The sequence below is a fragment of the Zootoca vivipara genome, chromosome 8 (genome assembly GCF_963506605.1).
Source record: "Zootoca vivipara chromosome 8, rZooViv1.1, whole genome shotgun sequence".
Classification (NCBI taxonomy): Eukaryota; Metazoa; Chordata; class Lepidosauria; order Squamata; family Lacertidae; genus Zootoca; species Zootoca vivipara.
In genome coordinates this window covers 9,778,699-9,802,561 of record NC_083283.1, presented here as the reverse complement: position 1 = coordinate 9,802,561, position 23,863 = coordinate 9,778,699, and the positions used below count along the sequence as shown (strand labels likewise).

The window sequence follows — 23,863 nt, the reverse complement described above, 5'->3', positions numbered from 1 at the left end:
AGGTGGTTTCTCGTTGAAGGAGAATGGTTTATCCTGCTTCCAAACCTGGTTTCTTTCTTACCCTAATGATATCATTGTGGTGGTGGTGTTTTTTTTGAAGACAGAAATGCACATGTTCCAAGCCGTCAAGTTAATGTATCCGTGTACCATTTCCAGAGTGTTTTGGCTGGTTATAACTAATTTGGGGACGGCATGTGAATGCACATATACACATTCTCCAAAAGTGAGGTGGCTTCTCTGGCAAGGGTTTGCTTGACATAAATCATGCAGGCAACCCTTTGTAAAAAGTAATAACTCTGACATCCACACAACCATATACTGTATGAACCAGGCCTCGGTGAGAACATGACTTAGAGTGTGTGAAGGGATTGTTAAGTTATTGTATCACTGAGTAGGTGTGGGTTTAACAAAATAATCAGCCATTGCCTGTCGCCATCTCCCGAATTTCAGTTTCCAACCCCTTTATTCCCCACCCCGCTTTTCAGATATTTATTTTAGCACCCCCTTTTTTGTCTACGACATCAGAAAAGGAATAAACTAGGCACAGAAGTGTAAATTCTGGAGTCCAAAACTCAATCCCGCTATTTCACGTATCGTACGAAGCATGAATGTTTTTTAGCAAGCTTATATCGGTCAAACAGGAGTAATTTATTCCAGTTGCAGAACTGGGGTTTTGTAGCTGCAGAATCTCAGAGAGCCATCTGCTTTGAAATAGCCCTCCAGACTTGGTGGATGACAACTCCCTTAATTCCTGACCATTGGCCCTGGACTGATGGGAGTTATAGTCCAAAACATCTGGAGGGCGCTGAGTTGGGGAAGGCTGGCATCAGCTGCCCTAACCAAACATTACCTCTGCTTATCCTTCCACGAGAAGGTCTTGCTGCGCATCACAACGGGGGTTTCTTCGTTCCTCGGCTCTTGATTCCTTATTCCGTTGCTGCTCGAGTGTTGGGCGAGGCAGGGAGTGGTGAGTAAGCAGCAGAGGCCATCGGCTACCTCTGAAAGAAGAAATGGGTGCAATATGAGTTGCAAGTCAAAATGGCCTCTGCCTTTTGCAATGTTTTTGTTTGTTTCTGGGTTATGTTTCTACCCGGTGTTGTGAGAGCCAGTGTGGTGTAGTGGTTAAGAGTGGTAGACTCATAATCTGGGGAACTGGGTTTACGTCTCTGCTCCTCCACAGGCAGCTGCTATTTTGTTTTGTTGCTGAAAAAGAGAGGCAGTGTGGTGTAATGGTTAGAGTGTTGAACTAGGACCTGGGAGGGCAGGGTTCGAATCCCCACTCAGCCAGGAAGCTCTCTGGGTGACCTTGGGCCATTCAGCATCTCCGTGTATGGGGACACACACACCTCTCTCTGCAAAACAGGCAAGAACTGGCTACAAAATGAGCTGTTGATCACCGTGTCTCTTCCACTTTTTCACATCCTCTATTGCAAACTTTTTTAAAAAAAGCAAACAGCTTTGAAATGCACGATGAAGAATGAGATTATCACTCTGCCTTTGGGATGTTGGATGTTTCTATCCACAAAAACGACCTAAATATAAGTGCGCTGCCTGTTGATATTTATCTAGCGCCGAGCTGTGAAGCTGTGTTCCATTTCCCTTTCTCACATTGTGTCTGCCACCACTGAGTTCTGAGAAAAGGCATGGCTTCTAGGCAAATGTTGTGGCTTCACACTATGCAGAATGCATGTGATATTGGCATTGATGGCCAAACGTTAGCATTGTGTTTCCCCTGCAGGAAGGCTCCTCCCACTTTCGTTCTCTTTGTTCTGAGGGGCACATTCTGCCACTCGGAACTGGTGTTGCCTTTTGATGGCAAGAGCTTGCGAGCGTGCAGCAAATTTTCAGCATCACAGCATTCTAATCAGCCTCAGAGCTCACGTAGCTCAGATTACAGGTGCCATGCTTGCAAATAATAATAATAATAAATGTCAGGGGACCTTCCTACAGGGAACCTCCCTCCATCCTGCTGACTAGCACTTCGCCCAGTGAGAGCAGCAGTAGCGGGTCAGGTGGGGGGAATGAGGAAGTTAGGCTCAGTGATGTGGGAGAGCCCTTGCAATGCCTTGACCAACAGGTGGAGGGGAACAGGCAGCCCCTTCCAGTGCCCGAATTAAGGCGCGCCACTAAACGTAAGGTCGGGAGGAGGCGTTTCGGGGTGCCCAAGCTCTTGTGCTGGTCACGCAACAGGAAACATCCACTCCCGGATTCTGCGAGTGACTAGGAGGTCATGTTTTCTGCTATCTCTGCACTGTAAATATTATGCACAATAAAACCGTTAAAGACAAGCACGGACTTGGGCGTCTTTACTTGAGAGTAGCCGCAACAACACCATTACAATAATAATAATAATCCCTGAGAAGTGCACAGTGGAGACTAGCCCTGCAATGGCAATGCCACAACATATGCTGAGCTACAGTGGGATTGTACTTTCCACATTGCAATGCACATGATTGCTGCATCTTTTTAAAAGGTATGCAAGTATCATATTGGGTGAACCCGTGTCTGATTTCAGCACTGAGCTAGGGGGGAGCTCTTCGTCAGGGCTGTTGCCTCTTCCCTGTGAAAAGCGATTCCTCTCCTTTTTGGCCGTTTTCTTTTACTTGCACCCTTCTGCAAAAGGGAGTGGTAGTGCCCACAAGAGAATGAGTGCTGATGGATATGATCCCTCTTGCCAAGGAGATCTGGCTGATCTCCTTTGCCCCCAGTCTAAGTGTGCGTAGATGAAAACGAACACCAGAATATGTGTCCTGCTTAAAATAATGCAGTGAATATTGATTTCACATGCACCTGTAGGCAGGGCCTGCTCTAGGTAGCCCCCCCGGTGGCGCGGTGTGCTAGGGCGCTGGGCCGGTAGGCAGGGAACTGCGCGGCAAAGCCGCGCGGAAACCATGCTGCGTCCTGAGAGGGCGGGGGTGCCGGAGCGATCTCCGCCCCTCAGCGCCAGGGCGCGCGACCTGCTCGAGACTGCCCTGCCTGTAGGTGCTTCTGAAATAATAATAATAATAATAAATTTATTTCTGCCCAGAGTGGTTTCCCCAGCCACTCTGGGCAGCTTTCAACAGAACATTAAAAACATAATAAAACACCAAACATTAAAAACTTCCCGAAACAGGGCTGCCTTCAGATGTCTTCTAAAAGTCAGATACATAGTTGTTTATTTCCTTGACATCTGATGGGAGGGCGTTCCACAGGGCCGGTGCCACCATCGAGAAGGCCCTCTGTCTGGTTCCCTGTAACCTCACTTCTCACAGTTAGGGAAATGCCAGAAGGCCCTCGGGGCTGGACCTCAGTGTCCGGGCTGGACAATGGGGGTGAAGACGCTCCTTCGGGTATACTGGGCCGAGGCCGTTTAAGGCTTTAAAGGTCAGCGCCAACAGTTTGAATTGTGCTCGGAAACGTACTGGATGCAGCCTCCGCTTCCTGCTGGTGGAGAGATCCCACTGCTACAGCATCCCTGATAGGATGGCTAACCTCTCAGGGATGCTGCCGTTCATTCTTCCTCATTGCATCGCTTTCAACAAGATGTGGAGTTAGAATCATAGAATTGTAGAGTTGGAAGGAACCACGAAGGTCATTGAGCCCAGCCCCCTGCAGTGCAGGAATCTTTTGCCCAACATAGGGCTCGAACCCACAACCCTGAGATTAAGAGTCACATGCTTTACCAACTGAGCTATCGCAGAGTTGGTGAGCTTATTCACAATCTTCTACTGCTAGTTGCACCCAGCTACATGTAACTGCTGTCGGCACAGGGCCAAAATCTTTATGTGCAGGCCATCACACCATCCAAACAGGATGTGTTGTTCCCATCGCCCCAGAAACAGGAACATTGTTCTCCCCCCCTACTCCCACGCACGTTCAGACTGAGGACAAATGTAAGTACATACATAGTTAGCCACCAGTGGTATCATTACATAGCCATATCTGTTTGGCTCTGAATAGTTCTGGGTCATGATCTTGTTCACCTTGGTAGGCATGCGAATCACAATGAAGGACCTTTCCAAAATCTTTGAAGTAGCAGCATTGCAGGGGGTTTGACTAGACAACCTTTGGTGTCCCTTCCAACTTTACAATTCTATGATTTTTATACTGGGGCTACAAATAAGGGTGAAGAGTCTTGGGTCAATGGTGGAGCATGAAAAAGGTTCCAGGTTTAATCCCTGCCATGCAGGGCTGGCAGTGGACTTGCCTGAAACCATGGAGAGCTCCTGCCGGTCAGTGCTGGCAATACTGAACTACATGGACTCCATAATATTGTTATTCTATATTTATTAGTTGTGTGCTTCATGCAAGTCACCCAAAGCAACTGGCAAGCACTAAAACCAGCTGCAACAATCGATAGAAACCTTAAAAGCTCCACATCCACACAAATAAAAGACAGGTCCTTTCAGAGCCTGCCCAACCAGAAGAGGAAAGGCAGTTTTCCTAAAACAGGGTCCCCAGACTACGGCCCGCAGGCCAGATGCGGCCCAATTGGCCTCCCAATCCAGCCCGCGGCGACCCCCGCCGCCCGCTCTTATGGCACGCAACGCGGCGGCGCGCTTCCAGATCGGAAAAAAGCTCCAAAAGGTCATTTCCGGTGCACTTCCGGGTTGGGGGAGGCCCATACGCATGAGCACAAACGATTTTCGGCGATTTTCCCTTCCTGGAAGCGCGCCACCGCACCAGTAAGTGTGTGTGCGCATGCGCACGGGCGCACACTCCCCCGCCCTCCGGCCCACTGTGTGCGCACTCCCCTGCCCTCCGGCCCGCCGCGCGATCAGCGCGGTGGGCAACGGCCCAAAGCCGGGGAAGTCTAGGGACCCCTATCCTAAAACATATTTCTAAAGTAGGGGAATTTTCAGAGGAGTTTAAACAGTTCCCAAAAGCCCACTGTTCACATAAGAAATGATTGCATATAAGAGTTTGGCGCAATATTGGCACATCCACGAACTTGTGAAGCGTAGGAAGAGAATATCTTGCAAAACTGGATACTTGTTTCCTGCAGACTCATAGTTTGACCCTTGGGTGACTGTTATGCAATGGCCACTACCTAGGGGAGAGCAAATCCTGTCCCTGTGTCTCGGCACATCTTTCAGGATGCTGACATACGAAATTGGATCTGCAGCCTTGTCAAAGCAGAATAACTAAGCATTCCACTGGGATTAACATTTGCAATCGCGCGTCATGTTCTCCACTCAAAAGCCAAGGTAACCATATAAATTAAAGCAGACTTATGTGGTGAGCTGTGTTTCTGAAAGCTTGGAAATGCTTGTTTGTTTTTGAGTAGAATGTGCCTTCTTACCAGAATAGTGATTTACGAGGTCCTCAAGACACTGAAAAGTTTGCCGGGGAGAGATATAATACCAGTTGTTTGGCAGGCGGAAGATTCTGTAATGTTTCACTTGTACGTGCCGGACTGACAACGAATATAAACCTAGAGAAGGGAGAAAAGTCAAACATCAACCCAGGAGCAGTTAAGACATTTAAGAGGGATAGAGACATTGCAAGCACACCTTGTTTTTATCCCATTTGGCTTGTCATACCAACCTCTAAAGAATAATTGGAATCAGAGCTTGGTGGGGACGATTCCTTATTATAGGCTGCTATGGATGCCATGGTAGAGGCCTCCCCCCCCAAAAAAAAATTCCCAGGATTCCCAAGGATAGGGAAAGACTGTTAACCTAGCACAGGAACTGCAGGACCAATGGCTCTCCAGATCCCAGATCCATCTAACATGAAAGCAGCTGTAGGCAGGGCTACATTTTACTCACCCCAGACTCTGGAATCAGCTATACAGCTGCAAATACAATGTTTTAAGTGGGTTTTAAGTGCATTATACAAATGTGACACTAGAGGGCGATGGTGTGCTAATGGCAAATTCAATATATACATTAAAATGGGTTGTTTTTTATTATAAAAAAGCATTTTCACAATGGTGTGTGTGTGTGTGTCTGTGTGTGGATTCAGCCCTAGTCAAAACCTTCATTATAGCTGAAGACCTTTTTGCTACCATTGGATTTTCATGGTCACTGTGGCACGTGAAGTAAAAGCTCAGAGAGCTCAGCTGCGGCAACTTTTGAAATACTGGACATGCCTTTATGTGTCCCAAGTCAGAGGGCTGGTGTTAACCTTCAAAGTGCTTGAGGCCCTATATGACTCAGGTTCTAAATATTTTCAAGACACGCTCCTTGCCTACAGATCCCGCTTTGTTGTTAAAACCAGCCAAATGGGCTCTCTTAGTAGTTCCGCCCAGGCTAGGGTGGGTAAGAAATAATATTTAAGCTCCACCTCAGACGCTCTGCTCATTTGACCGCTAGTAAGATCAATTGGGTCAGCGGGCATGAGCAATAGGGCATTTTCAGTGGTGGCCTCTGTGGTTCTGAAACTTCTTTCCAGCTGAACTGTACAGGGCCCTTGCAGTGCAGGGCTTCAAATAGGTCTTTAAAATGTATCTGTTCCGCACTTCATTTCCCTATTGGGTGTTTTTGTGCTGCTGGTTCTTTGAGTCTTCAAGCTGTCCTAAAATCATAGAATTGTAAAATCGGAAGGGACCCCATGGGACATCCAGTCCAATCCCTGCAATACAGGAATCCTGCCTACAGTTGTCCCTGAGAGGACTCGAACTACCAACCTTCAGATTAACAGCCAGACTCAGTGACCCATTGAGCCACAGAGATATATGGAAAATTTCATGGTGCAGCTGAGACCTCTGCCTTAAAACTGCCTTTTATCATTATCATTTTGTGATTAATGTACCTTAATATATCCCATTTTGCCCCAAATTTCAGCCTAAAAACACCCAAATTAAATAATAATACAGCATTCAAACCAGTCTGAAATACAGTATTTAAGCCCGCTGTCCTTTAGATGTTTGGACCACCCATTTGAAGCTTTCAAGTGCATTCAAACCACATTATTTCCCTCAAAGAATTCAGGGCACTGTAGTTTACCTCTCACATGGTTACGATTCCCAGCAACACTTAACAAACTACAGTGCCCAGAATTCTTTGAGGAAAGGAAAGTGATTTGAACGTGCTTTAAAGGTGTAGTGTGTACGCAGTCATAGTCCAAAACATCTGGATGACACCAAGTTTGCGAAGTCTGGTTTAAACTGCTCTTAAGAGGAAGTATCAGACAGAGAAGTGGCAAAAGTTGAAAGCAAAATCTCATTTTTCTCACCTTTTGTTGTTTCGCTCTTTCTAATCATGAAGGAGCCAATTCTGGTATTGGGAAGCAGCAGCAGTTCTTCAGCTTTTTCTCTTCCCAGACCTTCAAATAGCCAACTGTAGGAGAAGGGAGGCTGGGGTTATATGGGTGAGAAGGCAAAGTGATCTTGTCCACAGAAATGCAGAGTTAACTAGGGGAGTACCATATAATGTATTTTTGGTACTGCTACTTATTTTTTTAAAAAATCACTGCGAATGTAGACATCCCCCAGTAGCTGGAAAATTGCTACTTATGAATGGCAAGAAAGATGCCCAAAATATGGTGCTTTGTGCATGTGTAGGAGAGACTTATACCAGGGACGGTGAACTGTGGCTCTCTAGAAGTTGCTAGACTCCAACGCCTATCATTAGGGATGGAGGGGAAATTCAATTCAGTACACATTTTAAGTCAAATCTATCAAATTCACACTTTCTGAAACAGTACACAAGCCAAAATCACAGTGAAGCAGATTGGAGGGATGTGGGGCTAGCCATCCTCCTGAGCTGAAGTGTGATGTCAATATTCCCCCACCCAAGTTGAATCAGGGCCCCCCATAGAGTGCTCTGCCCCTCTTTTTTCTGTACAGAAAGCAGCATGTTTTTCTATCTACCTTATCATCTATCTCTAGGTCCATGGGCTTTGCAAGAGGTTGAGGGTGTCCAAAATGTTGCCTGCAAAGCACCGGGAAACCCTGGGATGTTTTGTTGTTGTTAAAGCACAGCGGTGGGGAGTTTTGCTTCAGTTAAAAGCTTCTCTTAATTTTTTAAAAACTCCTACACAGCTCTTCTTTATCACCCTCACCCCATCTCTTCAGAACTCCCCTAGCAGTGTTCTAGGCAGTGTTGCGTTGCAAGCAAAGTTTTTTTTAATGTGCATGTAAAAATTTATACCGCTCAGCCACCTCTTATTTATTTTAAGGTAGGAAAGAGCAAAAAAAGGGCCGCTCCCCTGAGCAAGAGACAACCCACACTCTCTCCGCTGCTTATATGGGATGATGGAAGAAAGTGAACCCCTTTTGCTTTCCACACAAAAAGTTTGGGTTCCTCTGCCTGTAAATTCCATCCACTTTGGTCAAAAGATGGGAATGTCATTATAGTGAACAAAGAAGCACAGAGGTTCACTTTATAGTGAACAAAGAAGCACAGAGGCTCACAAGCCAAATTACTATATATCCTGACACCTTATTCAGGTCCCTATCTATCTATCTATCTATCTATCTATCTATCTATCTATCATCTATCTGTCTGTCAGTCCTCTACTGTTTCTGTTTCTTTGTCTAGCTTTTTTTATACAGATTATGACTATTATCAATTATATTTGTATCCCACTTTTCCTCCAAGGAGCCCAGGTTGGCTTACATAGTTCTCCTCCCCATTTTATCCTCACAACCACCTTGTAAGGCAGGTTAGGACTATAGGCCCAAGGTCATATAGTGAGCTTCATGGTCCTAGTCCCCCAGGTCCTAGTCCGACACTGCTACCTGGCACATATATAAGATGCACAAAATACAGGGAGTTTCCTCACCCGTGGTAAACTTTTGCTACACAATTTTCTGGGATGTAGTTTTCTTGACCTGTAGTGAGGGAACGGGCTCTCCACCAGCCTCCTTCACTGAGAGAGAGAGAGAGAGAGAGAGAGAGAGAGAGATGAAATTCATATTGAAATTTACTGTCATTGTAGTAAAACAAGGCGAGTGGGGAAAATGGTCTAAAATATATCCCTGTGGGTTGTGAACTCCGGCAGACATATGAGGGATAAAGGTGATCATCAGTGAAACTACTAGACTTCCTCTTTCCACCCGTTGTATAAAAAAAGAAACCCAGTAAAGTTAATGAGACTTCCTGTTTTCAGATGAGGTAACATCTCTCCCCCCCCCCAATCGTACGTCAGCTGCTCATTTCGCTGTTGTCTCTGCTGGAGATTTGCAATTTACAACTCTGTCATCTGTCTGGAATGCCCACATGCCCGTTAGAAGAGGAAAATCGTTTCTCTGTGCTACTTTAGGTCAAGCATGTGGAATCTCAAGTCCAGCAACCTAATGTGGCCCTCCAAGCCTCTCTCTGTGGCCCTCAAAAGTCTTCCCAGGCCACACACCAGTGTAAACAAGAGATGCATGCCAGGGCAAAAATCTTAATTTCACATCCATTTAAAAAATATTTGGGAATGGCTGACCATTCAATAGGATGCACTCACCTTACATTGTAGAAATAAAAAGAATAAAGTAAAGGTGATGGCATTGTTAGCATATTAATAAGTGTTTCCAAATAATGACACACACACACACACACACACACACACACACACACACACACACACACACACGGCTATCTAGGGATAAAATAGGGCATCTGGGAATCGGAATGAAAAATGGCGGATTTTTGCTGAATCGGCAATATGTACAGGAAAACCCGGATGTATGGGAAGTAGATTGAAGAATACACCGTCCTTGGGTTGCTTAAATGTTAAGGTTAATATGAAGCCACTGTGATTGCTCACATGCTAACTTTAGCAGGGCCTGAATGCTCTGGGTGATATTTAACTAAATATCCATACTAAGTAGCGCCAACGAAATCGACAAACTCAAGCAAGTCGTAGCTCATTCAAGTCCATTGTTTTCGGTGAGTCTGCCCCGAGTATGGCAGCCTGATACCGTCCTGTATATTTGACTGCAAAGCTAGGATCTTTGCAGAAACTTTCCAAGCCCCCGTACCACTGATTTTCTGTAGCTCTCGGTACAGAAGTTGGCAGCAAGCCCCATGGCTCGTTCTCTCATCTGAGTTACAGCTTTTGGCCCGGGCTGCAAGTGAGAGCTTGACCATAAAGAAGGCTGATCGCCGAAGAATTGATGCTTTTGAATTGTGGTTCTGGAGGAGACTCTTGAGAGTCCCATGGACTGCAAGAAGATCAAAGCTATCAATTCTGAAGGAAATCAGCCCTGAGTGCTCACTGGAAGGACAGATCGTGAAGCTGAGGCTCCAATACTTTGGCCACATCATGAGAAGAGAAGACTCCCTGGAAAAGACCCTGATGTTGGGAAAGATTGAGGGCACAAGGAGAAGGGGACGACAGAGGACGAGATGGTTGGACAGTGTTCTCGAAGCTACCAACATGAGTCTGACCAAACTGCGGGAGGCAGTGCAAGACAGGAGTGCCTGGCGTGCTCTGGTCCATGGGGTCACGAAGAGTCGGACACGACTAAACGACTAAACAACAACAAGCAAGTTCCCTTAGCTTTTTTGTGTGCCTCAGCAGAATCAAAGCAGGAAAAGGAAAGTTCCACTAAGTGCTCACTTTCACACTTGTGGGCTACGGTCTCCAACGCGTGATTGGTACACAACAGGTAAATCTGAGCAAAATCCACCCAATTTTTTAAAAATTTCTTTAAAGAAAAGCAAATGCCCGTTATGAGCAATGCCCTTTGAATCACCTGAGTCATGCAAAACACCTCAGAGCCCTAACCCCTTAACAGTGGAGCTTTCCTTGTTGCCCAGTTATTTACAAAACACAGACTTTCGGTTGTTTCTTACACGTAGGAAAAGTGACTTCACCCCCTCAGTTTCACATGCGGAGATAGAGAGGAGGGGGAATTTGTTGGAAACTACTTAAATCAGTTGCCGCTGGCAGGGTTCGGAAACCCTTTTCTTCCCCCAACTCAAATGGATTAGAACCTTGAGAGTTGTATGTTTTGTTTCCAGTAGCCCATGGGAACCCTTTGAGTCTCCTCTGCAGCCCCACACATGCCCCCTGACCATTGATGCTGCAAACTAATTTTGTTGCCGCTGCCAATTTTTGTGGCACGGAACGGATGGGGACGCCTACCCAAATCACATTTCTCGGCAGCACAGCATTGAATAACGCGAATTTCTCAGTTGTCCTTCAATTTAATGCAAGGGGTTCTTTTTAAAAATAAATAAATAAAATAAAATAGGAAGGTACTCACTCTGATATCACACGCAATTTTTCTCCGACGTGAAATATAGGTTGGCTTATATCTGGAGCAGGGTAGTTGTCAAGGACAGCAAGAAAATCACTTCTATTGCCTGAAGAAGAGTGAAGGATGGAAAATATGAAGTCAGTTGAGGACTGATCAATATATTCAGCAAAATCCAGTCATAACCTTGGTGAATCCAAGGCCTTGACCCAGTATACCTGAAGGAGCGTCTCCACCCCCATCGTTCAGCCTGGACACTGAGGTCCAGCGCTGGGGGCCTTCTGGAGGTTCCCTCACTGTAAGAAGCGAGGTTACAGGGAACCAGGCAGAGGGCCTTCTTAGTGGTGGCACCCGCCCTGTGGAATGCCCTCCCATCAGATGTCAAGGAAATAAACGACTATCTGGCTTGTAGAAGATAGCTGATGGCAGCCCTGTTTTGGAAGTTTTTGTTGTTTGATGTTTTATCGCTTTATTATCATTATGATTAATACTCTGTTGGGAGCCACCCAGAGTGGCCGGGGAAACCCTACCAGATGGGCAGGGTATAAATAATAAATTATTATTATCCCAGAATAATATGTTTCAGAAGATGTGGGCCAAAGTGAATCCTAGTACAGTGGTACCTTGGTTTACGAACTTAATCCGTTCCAGAAGTCCGTTCTTAAACCGAAACTATTCTTAAACCGAGGTGTGCGCTTTCCCTAATGTCGCCTCCCACCGCCGGTGCCCATCCACCATTCGGCTTCCGTTCTTAGATTGAGGTAAAGTTTGCAGACTACTTCTGGTTTTTTCGGAGTTTATAAACCAAATCGTTCGTAAACAGGACTGCTCTTAAACCGAGGTACCACTGTACTTCATTTCTGATAGATTCAAATCCAGTACTTAAGTCTGGTGAGAGATGTTGACGCCTCTCTGGAAATGTCATCTTTTGAACGGGAAGCTCTTCCTTTAATATCTGTTGTCGGTGGGACTCAGTCCCTCTGGTGACTCAGTGGGGAGATAAATGCACTCTGCTCATGCCCAAGTTTCTCTTGCATTTATACTTACCTCACATGTCCCTAACTTGAGCCCTAGCACTTAAAAAACAGAACTCCCATGGCCGTGTTGTCTCACGCACATGGAGTCCCCTCAAAGGGTCCCGAGAACTGTAGTTTGCTCCTCACAGAGCTCCAATTCCCAGCACCCTTAAGAAAGTACAATTCCCAGGATTCTCTGGGGAAAGCCATGTGATTTCACATTGGCGATGTGATCTTAATGAATTAACTGCACCCCTTAAATGCTATTCAGACTGCCCACTAACCCTCTCTTCCCAACTGGTTTTCAAAGGGTCTGGCAGGAGAGGATGGGAAAATTTAAGCACAATCAAAGAAAAATGTAAACATTTCAGTGTAGTACAGTCTAGTAAAATATATTGTAAATATTATTATTATTATTATGGAATATGTAGCTGTTTTCTGGGTGTCTCATGGCCATATTATAAAGTAGTTGTGTTCTATGTGTTATATATATAGTGTTTCATTTCCAGCTTTTGCAAAAATTTTAACAAGAAAAACCGAATCTTTACAAATCTAATTTACCGTACCTTCCCCTCGACTTCCCTCTCCTCCTTTCTGCAGTTATTTGTTTCATATCTTTTTATTACTGTATATCCAATTCATACATACAGTGGTACCTCTGGTTGCGAACGGGATCTGTTCAGGAGCCCCGTTCGCAACATGAGCACTACACAACCCGCGTCTGCGCGGGTTGCGATTCGGCACTTCTGTGCATGCGCATGACGTCATTTGATGCTTCTGCGCATGCACGAACCACTGAACCTGGAAGTAACCCATTCCGTTACTTCCGGGTTCGGTGCATTCATAACCCGTGTTGTACGCAAACCCACAGCATTCGTATCTAGACTGTATTTACAAATTTTCCCTTGTCTTCCCCTTAATTGTCTCTTACTGCACATGTTCATATCAGTCCCGCAAATGTTTTAATTTGTATACAGTGTCTTCAAAGAGTCAATGAATTTTCCCCATTCTATTTTAAAAAGTCTCCCTTCTTGAGTTCTTGTTCTTCTGGTGAGTTTCACAATTTCTGCATATCCCATTAATTTTAATTGCCAATCTTCCTTCAACGGAACTGTTTCTTCCTCCCATCTTTGGGCATAAATCGTTGTCTTGTGTGTTATAAATCAAGCACTGCTAGGAATTTTTTCTTTTTCTTTTTCTATTAATGAAAAATTCAGTGTGGTGGAAGCAAATTTTTATTCTGAAAGTGTGACACAGATAATTTTTTTTTTTTGAGAACCATTGTAGGCTCACATTACCCCTACCTGAGAGCTGCATAAAATCCTCTCAAAACCCTGTTTAGTTTCCATCACTTATGTGGCACCTGAATGCCATCTCCCGAAGCCTAGCTGTCAACACATCTCAGGTATACATATTCAGCCCTGTTCGCTACTAAGACTAGGCCTGCATTTGCCACGATAGCTGCTATCTCCTGCCTCTAGTTGAAAATTTATCCCGGGCTGCTACAATCTAATCAAACGATGGCACATTCATTTTCTTATGTCAAACAAGCAGTACATCTTTATCTTGCCAATAGTCTAAAAATAGTTTGAGGCTTAAAAATAGCACAGGGCGGAAATGCAAAACCACAGGAAGTCAGAAAAATCAAGGTCACCTTCCTGTTCAGTTAGCAGTTGGGTTGGGTACCTCTTGACTTGGCTAGTTCCTCTGCCAGCAGCACAGCTGCTATCGGCAGAGAAAACAAGGACACCTTGGTCATAAGGGCACAAGATAACATTTACATGTCCCGTTTGCTCATGCGTAAATTTATCAGGAAGTGAGATTGTAAGGAGAGACCATAACATAGTGTTTTGTATGCAGGAGGCGGCTTGCAGTCCATCCTTGGTGCCGTACCATTTTTGTTTTTTCTTCTCCCTCCCAATACTTTTTCCTTTTGTGCCGTGTGTTTCTAGTCTGCAAACCTGAGGACAAAAACTATGCTGTTTGCAGTGACCTGTAAACTGCTCTGGAAGACTCTTTGGGGGGGGGGGCTAAAGAACCGGATGAAGGTGAATATATTGGGCAAGTTCAGTAGCTCAACAGCACACTTCAGAATGGAAGAAGGCATCATTTTCCATTCCACCCTGTATTTGCCGCATGCAGCAATGTTTCAATTCTCCTGCAGTTCACCTCCCTCTAAAAACAACATTGCTCATCTCACTATTTGCTGTAATGACATCACGTAACTTATATAATTTACATAACCACATAAATTAAACTGCCATTATGCTATTCCACCCCGTTCATTTCAGTGCAAAGGAGGCACAGTGCAAATGGGAACGAGGAAGTGATGAATTGTTTCTGGACTAAGAGCAACAGTGGCAGTAGATACCAAATGTATTTGCTGGAGCGAATTCCATACCAGACATGGGACAAATAAGCAAACACTGGGAACTTGCCCTCCCTGACATCTCAAGTTTAGATGACCCAAGAGCCTGTCAGGGTTTTGTAAGCACCCATTGCACCAGATTTTGTAGCTGGTGGCACTCATGAGCAGGATATTCTTGCATAGTTGCTGGCCTTGTTTAATGCATGGTGAGTTTTGTGTGCCCAGGGTCAATTCCTACCACATGCATGTTGGAGTCTAGTGCAAACATCTCTACTTGCCCCCATGCCTCCTGTTCTTTGTTCCATATGGCTAAGCCATCTTCTTGAGTGTGGCCCTGCAATGGCTTTATCCTGCCTACAGGGGCTTCCCAGAACCATCTGGCTCGGCCACCATGTGTGTTTGGGAAGGTGAGTGGGCAAACGGTACTGCAATAAATCAACTTTTCATCCGGTCCTGCAGGCTGGATTTTCTTACATTGCCCCCTTGATGCCAACTTGAGTCCAGGCCATGCGACAAAGTCAGCTGCCCTTCCCCATTAATTGCAAGCATCCACAGGTCCCGGCATAACACAATTCCTTGTTTTGTGGTTTAAAATCGCCATAGTTTCTGGGAAATAGAAGTTATTGCTTGGCTTTGACACCTACAGCTAGCTTGGACTCTGCAGGGCTCTGGTGCAGAGAGGGCATGGAAAGGCAACAGGCAACTTAAATGCGTTTTAAATAGTCAGAGGTCGGACGGGTCTTATGTTTGAAAAGCAACATAGGTAGGTATTGCCATGTCCCAGGAGTGGAGCCTGGGAGCTAAGGAGTGGAGACCCTGGCTGTGTGTGTGTGTGTGTTGGCGCAAGGTGCCCCCTGATGAGCAGGAGGGCAGAATTTATTAATGGCAAAAGCTTTCATTGGGTCGTGCAGAGCACATCCCCCTTCCACACACCCAAACCTCGATTCTAACCCTTTCCTGAGAGACTGCAAAATGGGTGCTAAAACTCTGAAAACTAATGGAAAGCAAGTGGGATCTGCAAGTAAACATTGCTATGTTGAATGGCCCTGTTCAGATTTCTAGTCAAGCAGCCAGGATATTCCATTCCACTCCCCACCCAAGTTCTCTCCTCCCTCATCCCAATATTTAGCATTACGTGGAACTTAGTCCTCATTGTTGCTTATTTCTTATCCTGTGTTTCTCTAAAGGTTTTTTCTTTTCTTTTTGGTATTTCTTAAAACTTTGGGAACAACCAAGCCACAGGCTGGGCTTGACCTTACGATTTGAAAGTAAAGAAGATCTTTGTTCTTTTGCGTAAAGGTGTGCTTAAAAAAAAAGTATTATAAAACCTTTTTTCGCACTTAGCAGTTCGAAATGCACTCCTTGACTTTGGTATGAGATGCAGAGGCAGATTAGGGGAACGCAACCAGTTTTGGCCGTGCTGGGTACAGAGCCTCAGGGGTGCCAGAACTATGAAATAGAACGGAAGGTGAGAGGGGTGGGGTGGGGGTGAATTTGGCGTCGCCCAGGGTGCCGCTGAAATTTGAGACCCCAAGGTCCCCCACTGCGAGAAAATAATAATAATAATAATAATAATAATAATAATAATAATAATAATAATAATAATTTTATTATTCATACCCCACCCATCTGGCTGGGTTTCCCCAGCCACTCTGGGCGGCTTCCAACAGAAAAATAAAACACAATAATCGAAAAGCCTCCCTAAATTAAAAGCCTCCCTAAACAGGGCTGCCTTCAGATGTCTTCTAAAAATCTGGTAGCTGTTTTTCTCTTTGACATCTGATGGGAGGGCATTCCACAGGGTGGGCGCCACCACTGAGAAGGCCTCTGCCCGGTTCCCCACAACTTGGCTTCTCGCAATGAGGGAACCGCCAGAAGGCCCTCGGCACTGGACCTCAGTGTCCGGGCAGAACGATGGGGGTGGAGACACTCCTTCAGGTATACTGGACCAAGGCCGTTTAGGGCTTTAAAGGTCAGCACCAACACTTTGAATTGTGCTCGGAAACATACTGGCAGCCAATGTTGGTCTTTCAAGACCAGTGTTATGTGGTCTCGGCGGCCGCTCCCAGTCACCAGTCTAGCTGCCGCATTCTGGATTAATTGTAGTTTCCAGGGCCACCTTCAAACTCTGGCGAGACAGTCCGCGGGCAGGTAGGGTCTCAGCCTGCGTACCAGATGGAGCTGGTAGACAGCTGCCCTGGACACAGAATTAACCTGCGCCTCCATGGACAGCTGTGAGTCCAAAATGACTCCCAGGCTGCGCACCTGGTCCTTCAGGGGCACAGTTACCCCATTCAGGACAAGGGAGTCCCCCACACCTGCCCGCCTCCTGTCCCCCACAAACAGTACTTCTGTCTTGTCAGGATTCAACCTCAATCTGTTAGCCGCCATCCATCCTCCAACCGCCTCCAGGCGCTCACACAGGACCTTCACTGCCTTCACTGGTTCTGATTTGAAAGAGAGGTAGAGCTGGGTATCATCCGCATACTGATGAACACCCAGCCCAAACCCCCTGATGATCTCTCCCAGCGGCTGCATGTAGATGTTAAAAAGCACAGGGGAGATGCAAACTATAGCCTGCAAGTGATGCATTAAAGGTGTGAAGCACCCAATAGCTAAGATTTAGGGTTGGGGCAATGCTCAAGTGTATTTGGGAGGGGGTAGGTAAGTGAGCCCTTAATGAAATCCACAAGACCCCACCTGTTTTGACCAAACTCTGATGGAACTGTGATTTTAATTCCTCATCATGTCATAGTGTCGCTCTGTGATATGGAGGGGAATTAAAATGCAACCCCGCAACTGTGTGGGCCTTGTGGGAAGTTAAAATGGCAGCTCCCCAACTCAGCTGCCCAATTGACTGGAGTCCCACTTGAGGAGGGTCGCAGGTCAGAGTCAGTAGTGGGACCTGTTAGAGGTTTGGGATTCTGACAATTGCCTGAGGCCACCATATGCTGATACAATGTCTCCTCCAAAATTGTAATTTAATTTAATTTAAGCACACTTACCAGATTGCCAGGGTGTGATATTTATCTCAGGCGTTCTTTTGGTTGTTCTTATAGTGTTCCCCATTGTTCTTCCTTCAAAACGTGAGCTTCAGAGCTACAGTAGCAAAGACAGATACAGAAACTTGAGGTTAGCACCTGCTTTGCTTACTGACATTTAGTAGCTTGTCAGAAGAAGAAGAAGAAGAAGAAGAAGGCAGACACATACTTTGCATTGATTCTCCTCCTTAATTATTTGACGTTCTGCATGTGTCTGGGAAACGCATGCATTCGCTTAAGTTCTCACAACTTCCCTGAAGTTGTCACAACAGTGGCCGAAAACCACAACCAGAAACGTTGCCAAGATCTGATGTATAAAACAGTACTTTCCACCGATGTTGCATTTGCATAATAGGAAGTTGCAGTCAAAGCATGAAAAGTGTGTGTGTTTGGGGGCACCGGGGACAATAAGACGTCAATATACTTAGTCCACGCAAACTCAAGCATACAAAATACATACTCTGACTCCTCAAATCAGTCTCTTTTCTCCAGGGTCCCCCCCCCCCCGCCAGCCTCAGTTTGCTCTCTGCTGAACCACAGAGGGATGGAAACCATTCCCTGAAATGTATCCACATACCCTCAAGAATTAAAACAGCACTGGTTTTTATAAGACACAGCTTAGTTCCATAACAGTTTCAGCAAGGGACAGAGGCTTGGTTCAGATTTTAATACAGACTCACCTAATTTGCACTCCCCAAAACAATATGCAGACTGAAACACAGCTAGCCTTCAAAGCCCACACTTCTACGAATTTTGTGATTCTCTGACCGAAAATGTGTACAAAAATGTGTAAATCGGGAGAGAGTCTGCATGGGAATTGTTTTCCCCCAAAATGGCCTATGAAATAGTCACTGGCAGACTAACAAACTAAAAGGCTGAAAAGTCTATGGAGTCAGTGTTATAATTTACCAGACTGAATGGTGGGGATCTTATGATGCCAGCTCTAAGAGGTCTTTTTGTGCCTAAGGTTATTCCTCAGTTGACATAGGGTGTAGAAATCTGGGGCGTTTTGAAGCCAAAACAGTTGGTGATAATACAGAATCGATTTATTTGCTCTTTATTGGGTCTCCCACCAGGAACACATGTGACCAGAGTAATTCCAAATTTATGTTATGTTGGAGGCTGTCGTCTTTTATTTTTTAAAAAACTGAGACATTCGGTAAATGAATTGTGTGCAGCACAGCAGCCTCGTTCACCCCCCCCCCAAACACCTGGATACTGTAGCTATCAGTAAACTGTTACTGAGGAAATATGGACTTGACTGAGAGGCCCGTTTTGCTGTGTAAATGCAATTTAGACAATGCAGTATTAAAGCACAGCTCTTAAGAGCCGTCTGCAGAATAGTACATGGACACCATGATTTCATCCAGATTTTCCAGTACTTTGCCCGCCTTAAAATTGCACTGTGGGGAAGAGAAAGACTTATTTCAGGACCTTTTCTCTGCAGAACAATTACAGCCCTGGATTTTTTTTTGGACTATGAAGTCTAATTTTTCTGGAAGGGAGATTCAAGAAAATCCCCAGAGATTAGCCCTTTTTCCTGGGTAGAAGACACCCAACACTACATGTTATACTGTAAATTGTATGAAACGGGCAAAAATAATTAGAGAAATATTGAGTGCTGGTTGTTCCTTGCAGTAATATGGAAAAGGGTAAATATCTGTTGTCCAGTTCAGACAGGTATGTGATGTTTAACACAGCTATATTTGCAGTGAAGGCTGCTGAACTTAGACAATACCATGTTGCCTCCTTTAAGATCTAAGATTCTGTTTTCCCTGTATATTTTATTCCTTATATGGGCCAAGTTTTTATTTTGATGTAATAACTCTTAAAATTTTTGGTCACATGTTTCTGTTGGGCTGCAACCAGCATGTGGTTTCTTCATTACCGGTAATAATTTTTCATGTAAATCCATATGTCAGTGAAGATAACATACAAAAATAAAAATGTATTAGGGGAAACTGCAAACAAAAACAGTCCTTATAGGGAAAACACACACGAAAATGCTGGCAAACTTTTTTTTTATAAGGACTTAAAAATATTGCAAACTCATGCTGAAATGTGGTGAAAGAAGATTTGAAAAATGAGAAATTGATAGGCACTAAAGTTGCAGGATCGCATTATATCATATGAGCCCACTCAGCTGCTTCGATCTGCAGAACTAAATGTGCCACATAATACTCTTTCTACAGTTGTAACAAATTGATCTTTTAGTGTGGCAGCAGCTACACTTTGAAAGTTCCTGCCTACTGACATCTGTCAGGCGCCATTGCTGTTTGCTTTTCGATGCCTACCTATAATATTTTTGCTTAGGTGAATCTATCCGGACACATAAATGTTGATGTGCTTTAATCTCTCTCTCTCTCTCTTTTATATATACTTTTAATATCAACTATTTTAAAACCTTATTAGTTGTATCTGACTGCTTTTTTAAAATTGATAATTTTAATATTTCTCGTAAACCGCTTAGTTTTAAAAACCAATCAGCTGGTAATTTTTGTCAAATAAATAAATACGAATTGGCGTATTCATCTGTTCCAAATTCCAGCCTGTGGTAGCTCCGGTTTTTCACCAGCCTGTAGGGACTTTTACTTACTCTGTCGGGGTCTCACACAGTTACCTTGAAAGCCCGAGCTACTGTTTTGTTCCATTCAATCAATCAATATACTTTATTCGACCGATAGTCAGAACAAAAACATTTCACAATACAAAGATAAACATATAAAACTGAAGGCATCAGGAGGATACATAAAATATAAAAAATATAAAACTGAAGACATCAGCGGGATACATAAAAATATAAAACTGAGGGCATCAGCGGGATACATAAATGGGGTATGACCGCACTACTAAACCTCCTACAGGTAACCCACATCAAGACATTCGATTATATGTTTCCGACACTTGAGCGCCAGGAAAAGGAATTTAGCCACTGAGAAGGTTATTTTCCCAGTGGGCTTGTTTAGCAAATATGCTGCCTGCCGTTCTCTTGGTCGGGAACTAAACTGAGATAAATACGGGTCTATAAGATATTGCCTTAAATCATTATAAAAGGGACAACTCAGTAGAATGTGTTCTGTGGATTCTACCTCACCCAAGGCACAATGGCACATTCTCTGACCATATGGGACTCCTCCAAATCTTCCCCTCAAAACCGCCGAATCAAGGACATTCAGTCTAGCCGCAGTAAGTAGTCTGCGGTATTCCACGTAGTGGATATCCGCCAGGTAACGGGCTGGTGCAGACCGATACACCTGCTCCCCTAAAAACATCCCAGATTTCACGCGGGCTATGTCCTCCTGTCTGGCGATATCCCCCAATCTCTGAGCGATCATCGCTTTAGCGCGACTGAACGTCATGGACTCAATATAAAGGGAGGACAGACCGCACTTTTGCACTTCCTCTACCACTTCCCTTTCCCATGGAGATTTAAAATTATCCCTCAGAATCAGGGGGGCCAAACCCATCGGTCTGAAACATAGTTTGAGCCATAGCCATAATTTCGCTTTCAGGGCCACATACGTAAAGGCTTGGCAACCGGTCTCCAATCTCATGATCGCACCCGCAACAGAAGGGGGGATCCTGAGAATGGCCCTGAGGAATTGTGATTGGATGGATTCCAATCTTACAAAGTCCCTACGCGTACCCAAGGCAATGCCCACCAAAAGTAGTGGGAGAACTTTCATTTTAAAGAGTCGCAGGGCAACATCCACTGTTTGTGCCTGTTTCTTGGAGTACAGGGATCTAATCAACAGAGCTGCTTTAGAAGCATTTGCGGCTATATATTCTCTGTGTGCCAAGAAGGACCTGTTTGATCGAACTATCTGACCCAGGTATTTGAAGCAACTAACCTGCTCTATGGGAATACCATTAATTGACCACAAATTAGGTTTTGGTCGAGCAGCAAAGACCATTATTTTGGTCTTGGCATAATTAAGATGGAGCTCGTGTTGGGTCACGTATTCATGAAGAGCTCGAAGCATCCTCCTTAACCCAATGGGGGAGGTAGCTAAAAGGGCGGCGTCATCCGCATACAGGAGGACATTCAAGGCTCTACCTGCTAATTTTGGCGGGTGGAAAGCAGCATTGGTCATATGGGCCACTAGTGAGTTAATATAGAAATTAAATAGGGCAGGGGCAAGCAAGCAGCCCTGTCTTACCCCTCTAGTGGTGGCAACCGGATTAGAGACTAGCCCCTTGCCATCTAGCCTAATTCTCAGGAAGGTATTTGTATGCAGATTCATAATCAGCAAAAGGAGGCGGCGGTCAATAGACGTCGCTGCCAGTTTTGTCCATAGCTGGTTCCTGGGGATTAGATCAAAGGCCTGCTTAAGGTCGATAAAGGCGACATGGAGGGCTTTTAGGCCTTTGCCAGCATATTTGTCGGCCAGATGGTTCAGGATTAGAATTTGGTCTGTTGTCGATCTTCCAGGGCGGAAACCCGCTTGTTCCTCTGCGATAATATTATTGCTCTCCATCCAGATCGTTAATTTATTGAGCAGAAACCTTGAGTAAATCTTCCCGATAACATTCAGCAAGCTGATTGGCCTAAAATTGGCCGGGTCAGTACGCGGCCCTTTCTTATGTATTAATACAATCAGTGCTGAGTTCCAGCTTGGGGGGAACTTCGCTGTTTTATTTATATGAGTATAAAGTGCTGCTAGGAGTGGGCACCACCAATCCTTATTAGCTTTGATAACATCAATGGATATAAGGTCATCTCCGGGTGCCTTGCCCGCCTTAAATTGGTCTATAAGTGTTTCCACTTCAGAGTAGGTAACTGGGTCCCACTCAGGCATGGGGGCCAAATCTGGTCTTTCTCCGCCAGCAGCATGGGCTGCATATAAATCAGCGAAAAAGCTCTCCCAGGTGTCAGCTGAAATTTGGGGTTCTATCCTTATCGACGGTCTGCCCAGATATTGGGAAATTTGATACCAAAAGGAGGAGGGATTTCTATTCTCTGCAGCTTTTAGAAGGTTGTTCCAGTTGTTTCTTTCTGCCGCAAGCTTCTTATCCTTTAATAGAGCTTTATATTTTCTCTTGAGGTTCATAAGGTGACTACTAGGCACGGGATCATTTGATGCCCTATATGCCAAGAATTCATTATACAGATGGCTCTTAAAGTGTCTACATTCCTCATCGAACCACTTTTTATGAGGGAAATGATTACTATTCATTACCGGAACCCGAGCCATAGATGGTTTTAGCAGATCTACTAGCTTATCATATATTGGCAGTGGCTCATCTGCCTGGATAAGGGAGTCCCTTGTCGCTTGAAGTTGGTCAGACCAAAGGAATTCATTTACCCGTTGAGCCATTTTGTCGGTCCATTTTGAGGCAATAGGCCTCATCTGCAGCTGATTGTTTGTTAAAGGCACACAGGAATACGTGTCCAGATTTCCAGCCAGGGTCAGGGAAAGTTCTAAGGGGAAATGATCACTTTCCAGCCTTGTTACCACCTTAAAGTTAGTGATTTTGGGAATCAACTCTACTGATGTCCAGATAAAATCAATGGTAGAGGCTCGGGAACCTGACCAGAAAGTAAATTCAGCTGGGTAATCAGAACTAAGAGCTCCGTTTAACAGATGAAAATTAAGGGCCAACAAGGTTTGCCTGCATTTAAGGCCTGCATATGTGGCAACACTGTCTTTAAAGTTCCTGGGTAAAAGGTCTGTAGTTAGGATGGATAATGGAGGGTATTTCTTGTATTTAGTAAATAAGGATTTATCAGAGTAAGACAATCGGCCATTAAAATCTCCTGCGACCAGGAAGGTGGCTTCAGAGTATTTATCGAGGAGAGTTTCGAGTGTCGACTGAATTTCCTTCCATCTCTGGTCAACCAGATTTTTCTTATAAACTGGGTGCAGGTAAACATTGATTACCACAAACACTTCCTCTGCTGTTTGTAGCTTTACACCTAGCATGGATGACGATTGGATGTCGATTTGTTCTGCCTGGAGATTTAAGGCCAAGGAGACAAAGGTAGCCAGCCCACCTTGCGGCCTACCTGGTGATGACGGATTCTGTTTTGCACTCAGGTAGAAGCCCTTATACCCTGATAAAAAGAAGTCCTCACAAGCCCATGTCTCCTGCAGTAAAAGGATACGGTTGCTTTTTATGGTTTTGTTCCATTCCAAATCTTCATCATACCTTTCGGTAAAAGGTTTGTGTGGACTCGCTTGTTCTGTGGGATTTTGTGCTGATACGGTATTGATTATTTCACCATTTATGAATGTTATTATCCTGCCCTCCAGGTGAAATGAAATTCTTTTCTTAATTGAAAGAAAAAAAGCTGAAATCCTAACCAGACTTACTCGAG

At 44.8% G+C, this 23,863-nt stretch overlaps 2 protein-coding genes across 2 annotated transcripts in view; one reads left to right on the top strand and one right to left on the bottom strand.

Moving 5' to 3' along the window:
• The window catches only part of TG (thyroglobulin), a 168,602-nt gene that overhangs the window by 96,494 nt on the left and 48,245 nt on the right, over positions 1–23,863 (top strand). The gene's annotated exons all lie outside the window — the stretch shown is intronic.
• The window catches only part of SLA (Src like adaptor), a 29,579-nt gene that overhangs the window by 1,671 nt on the left and 4,045 nt on the right, over positions 1–23,863 (bottom strand). Inside the window, exons 2-7 of the mRNA XM_035125925.2 lie at positions 17,509–17,602; positions 11,129–11,228; positions 8,713–8,799; positions 7,162–7,265; positions 5,285–5,416; positions 851–998 (exon numbers count right to left, since the gene is read on the bottom strand). Coding sequence (XP_034981816.2) covers positions 851–998; positions 5,285–5,416; positions 7,162–7,265; positions 8,713–8,799; positions 11,129–11,228; positions 17,509–17,572 — 635 coding nt within the window. The 5' untranslated portion in view covers positions 17,573–17,602. The remainder of the gene's footprint in view (positions 1–850; positions 999–5,284; positions 5,417–7,161; positions 7,266–8,712; positions 8,800–11,128; positions 11,229–17,508; positions 17,603–23,863) is intronic.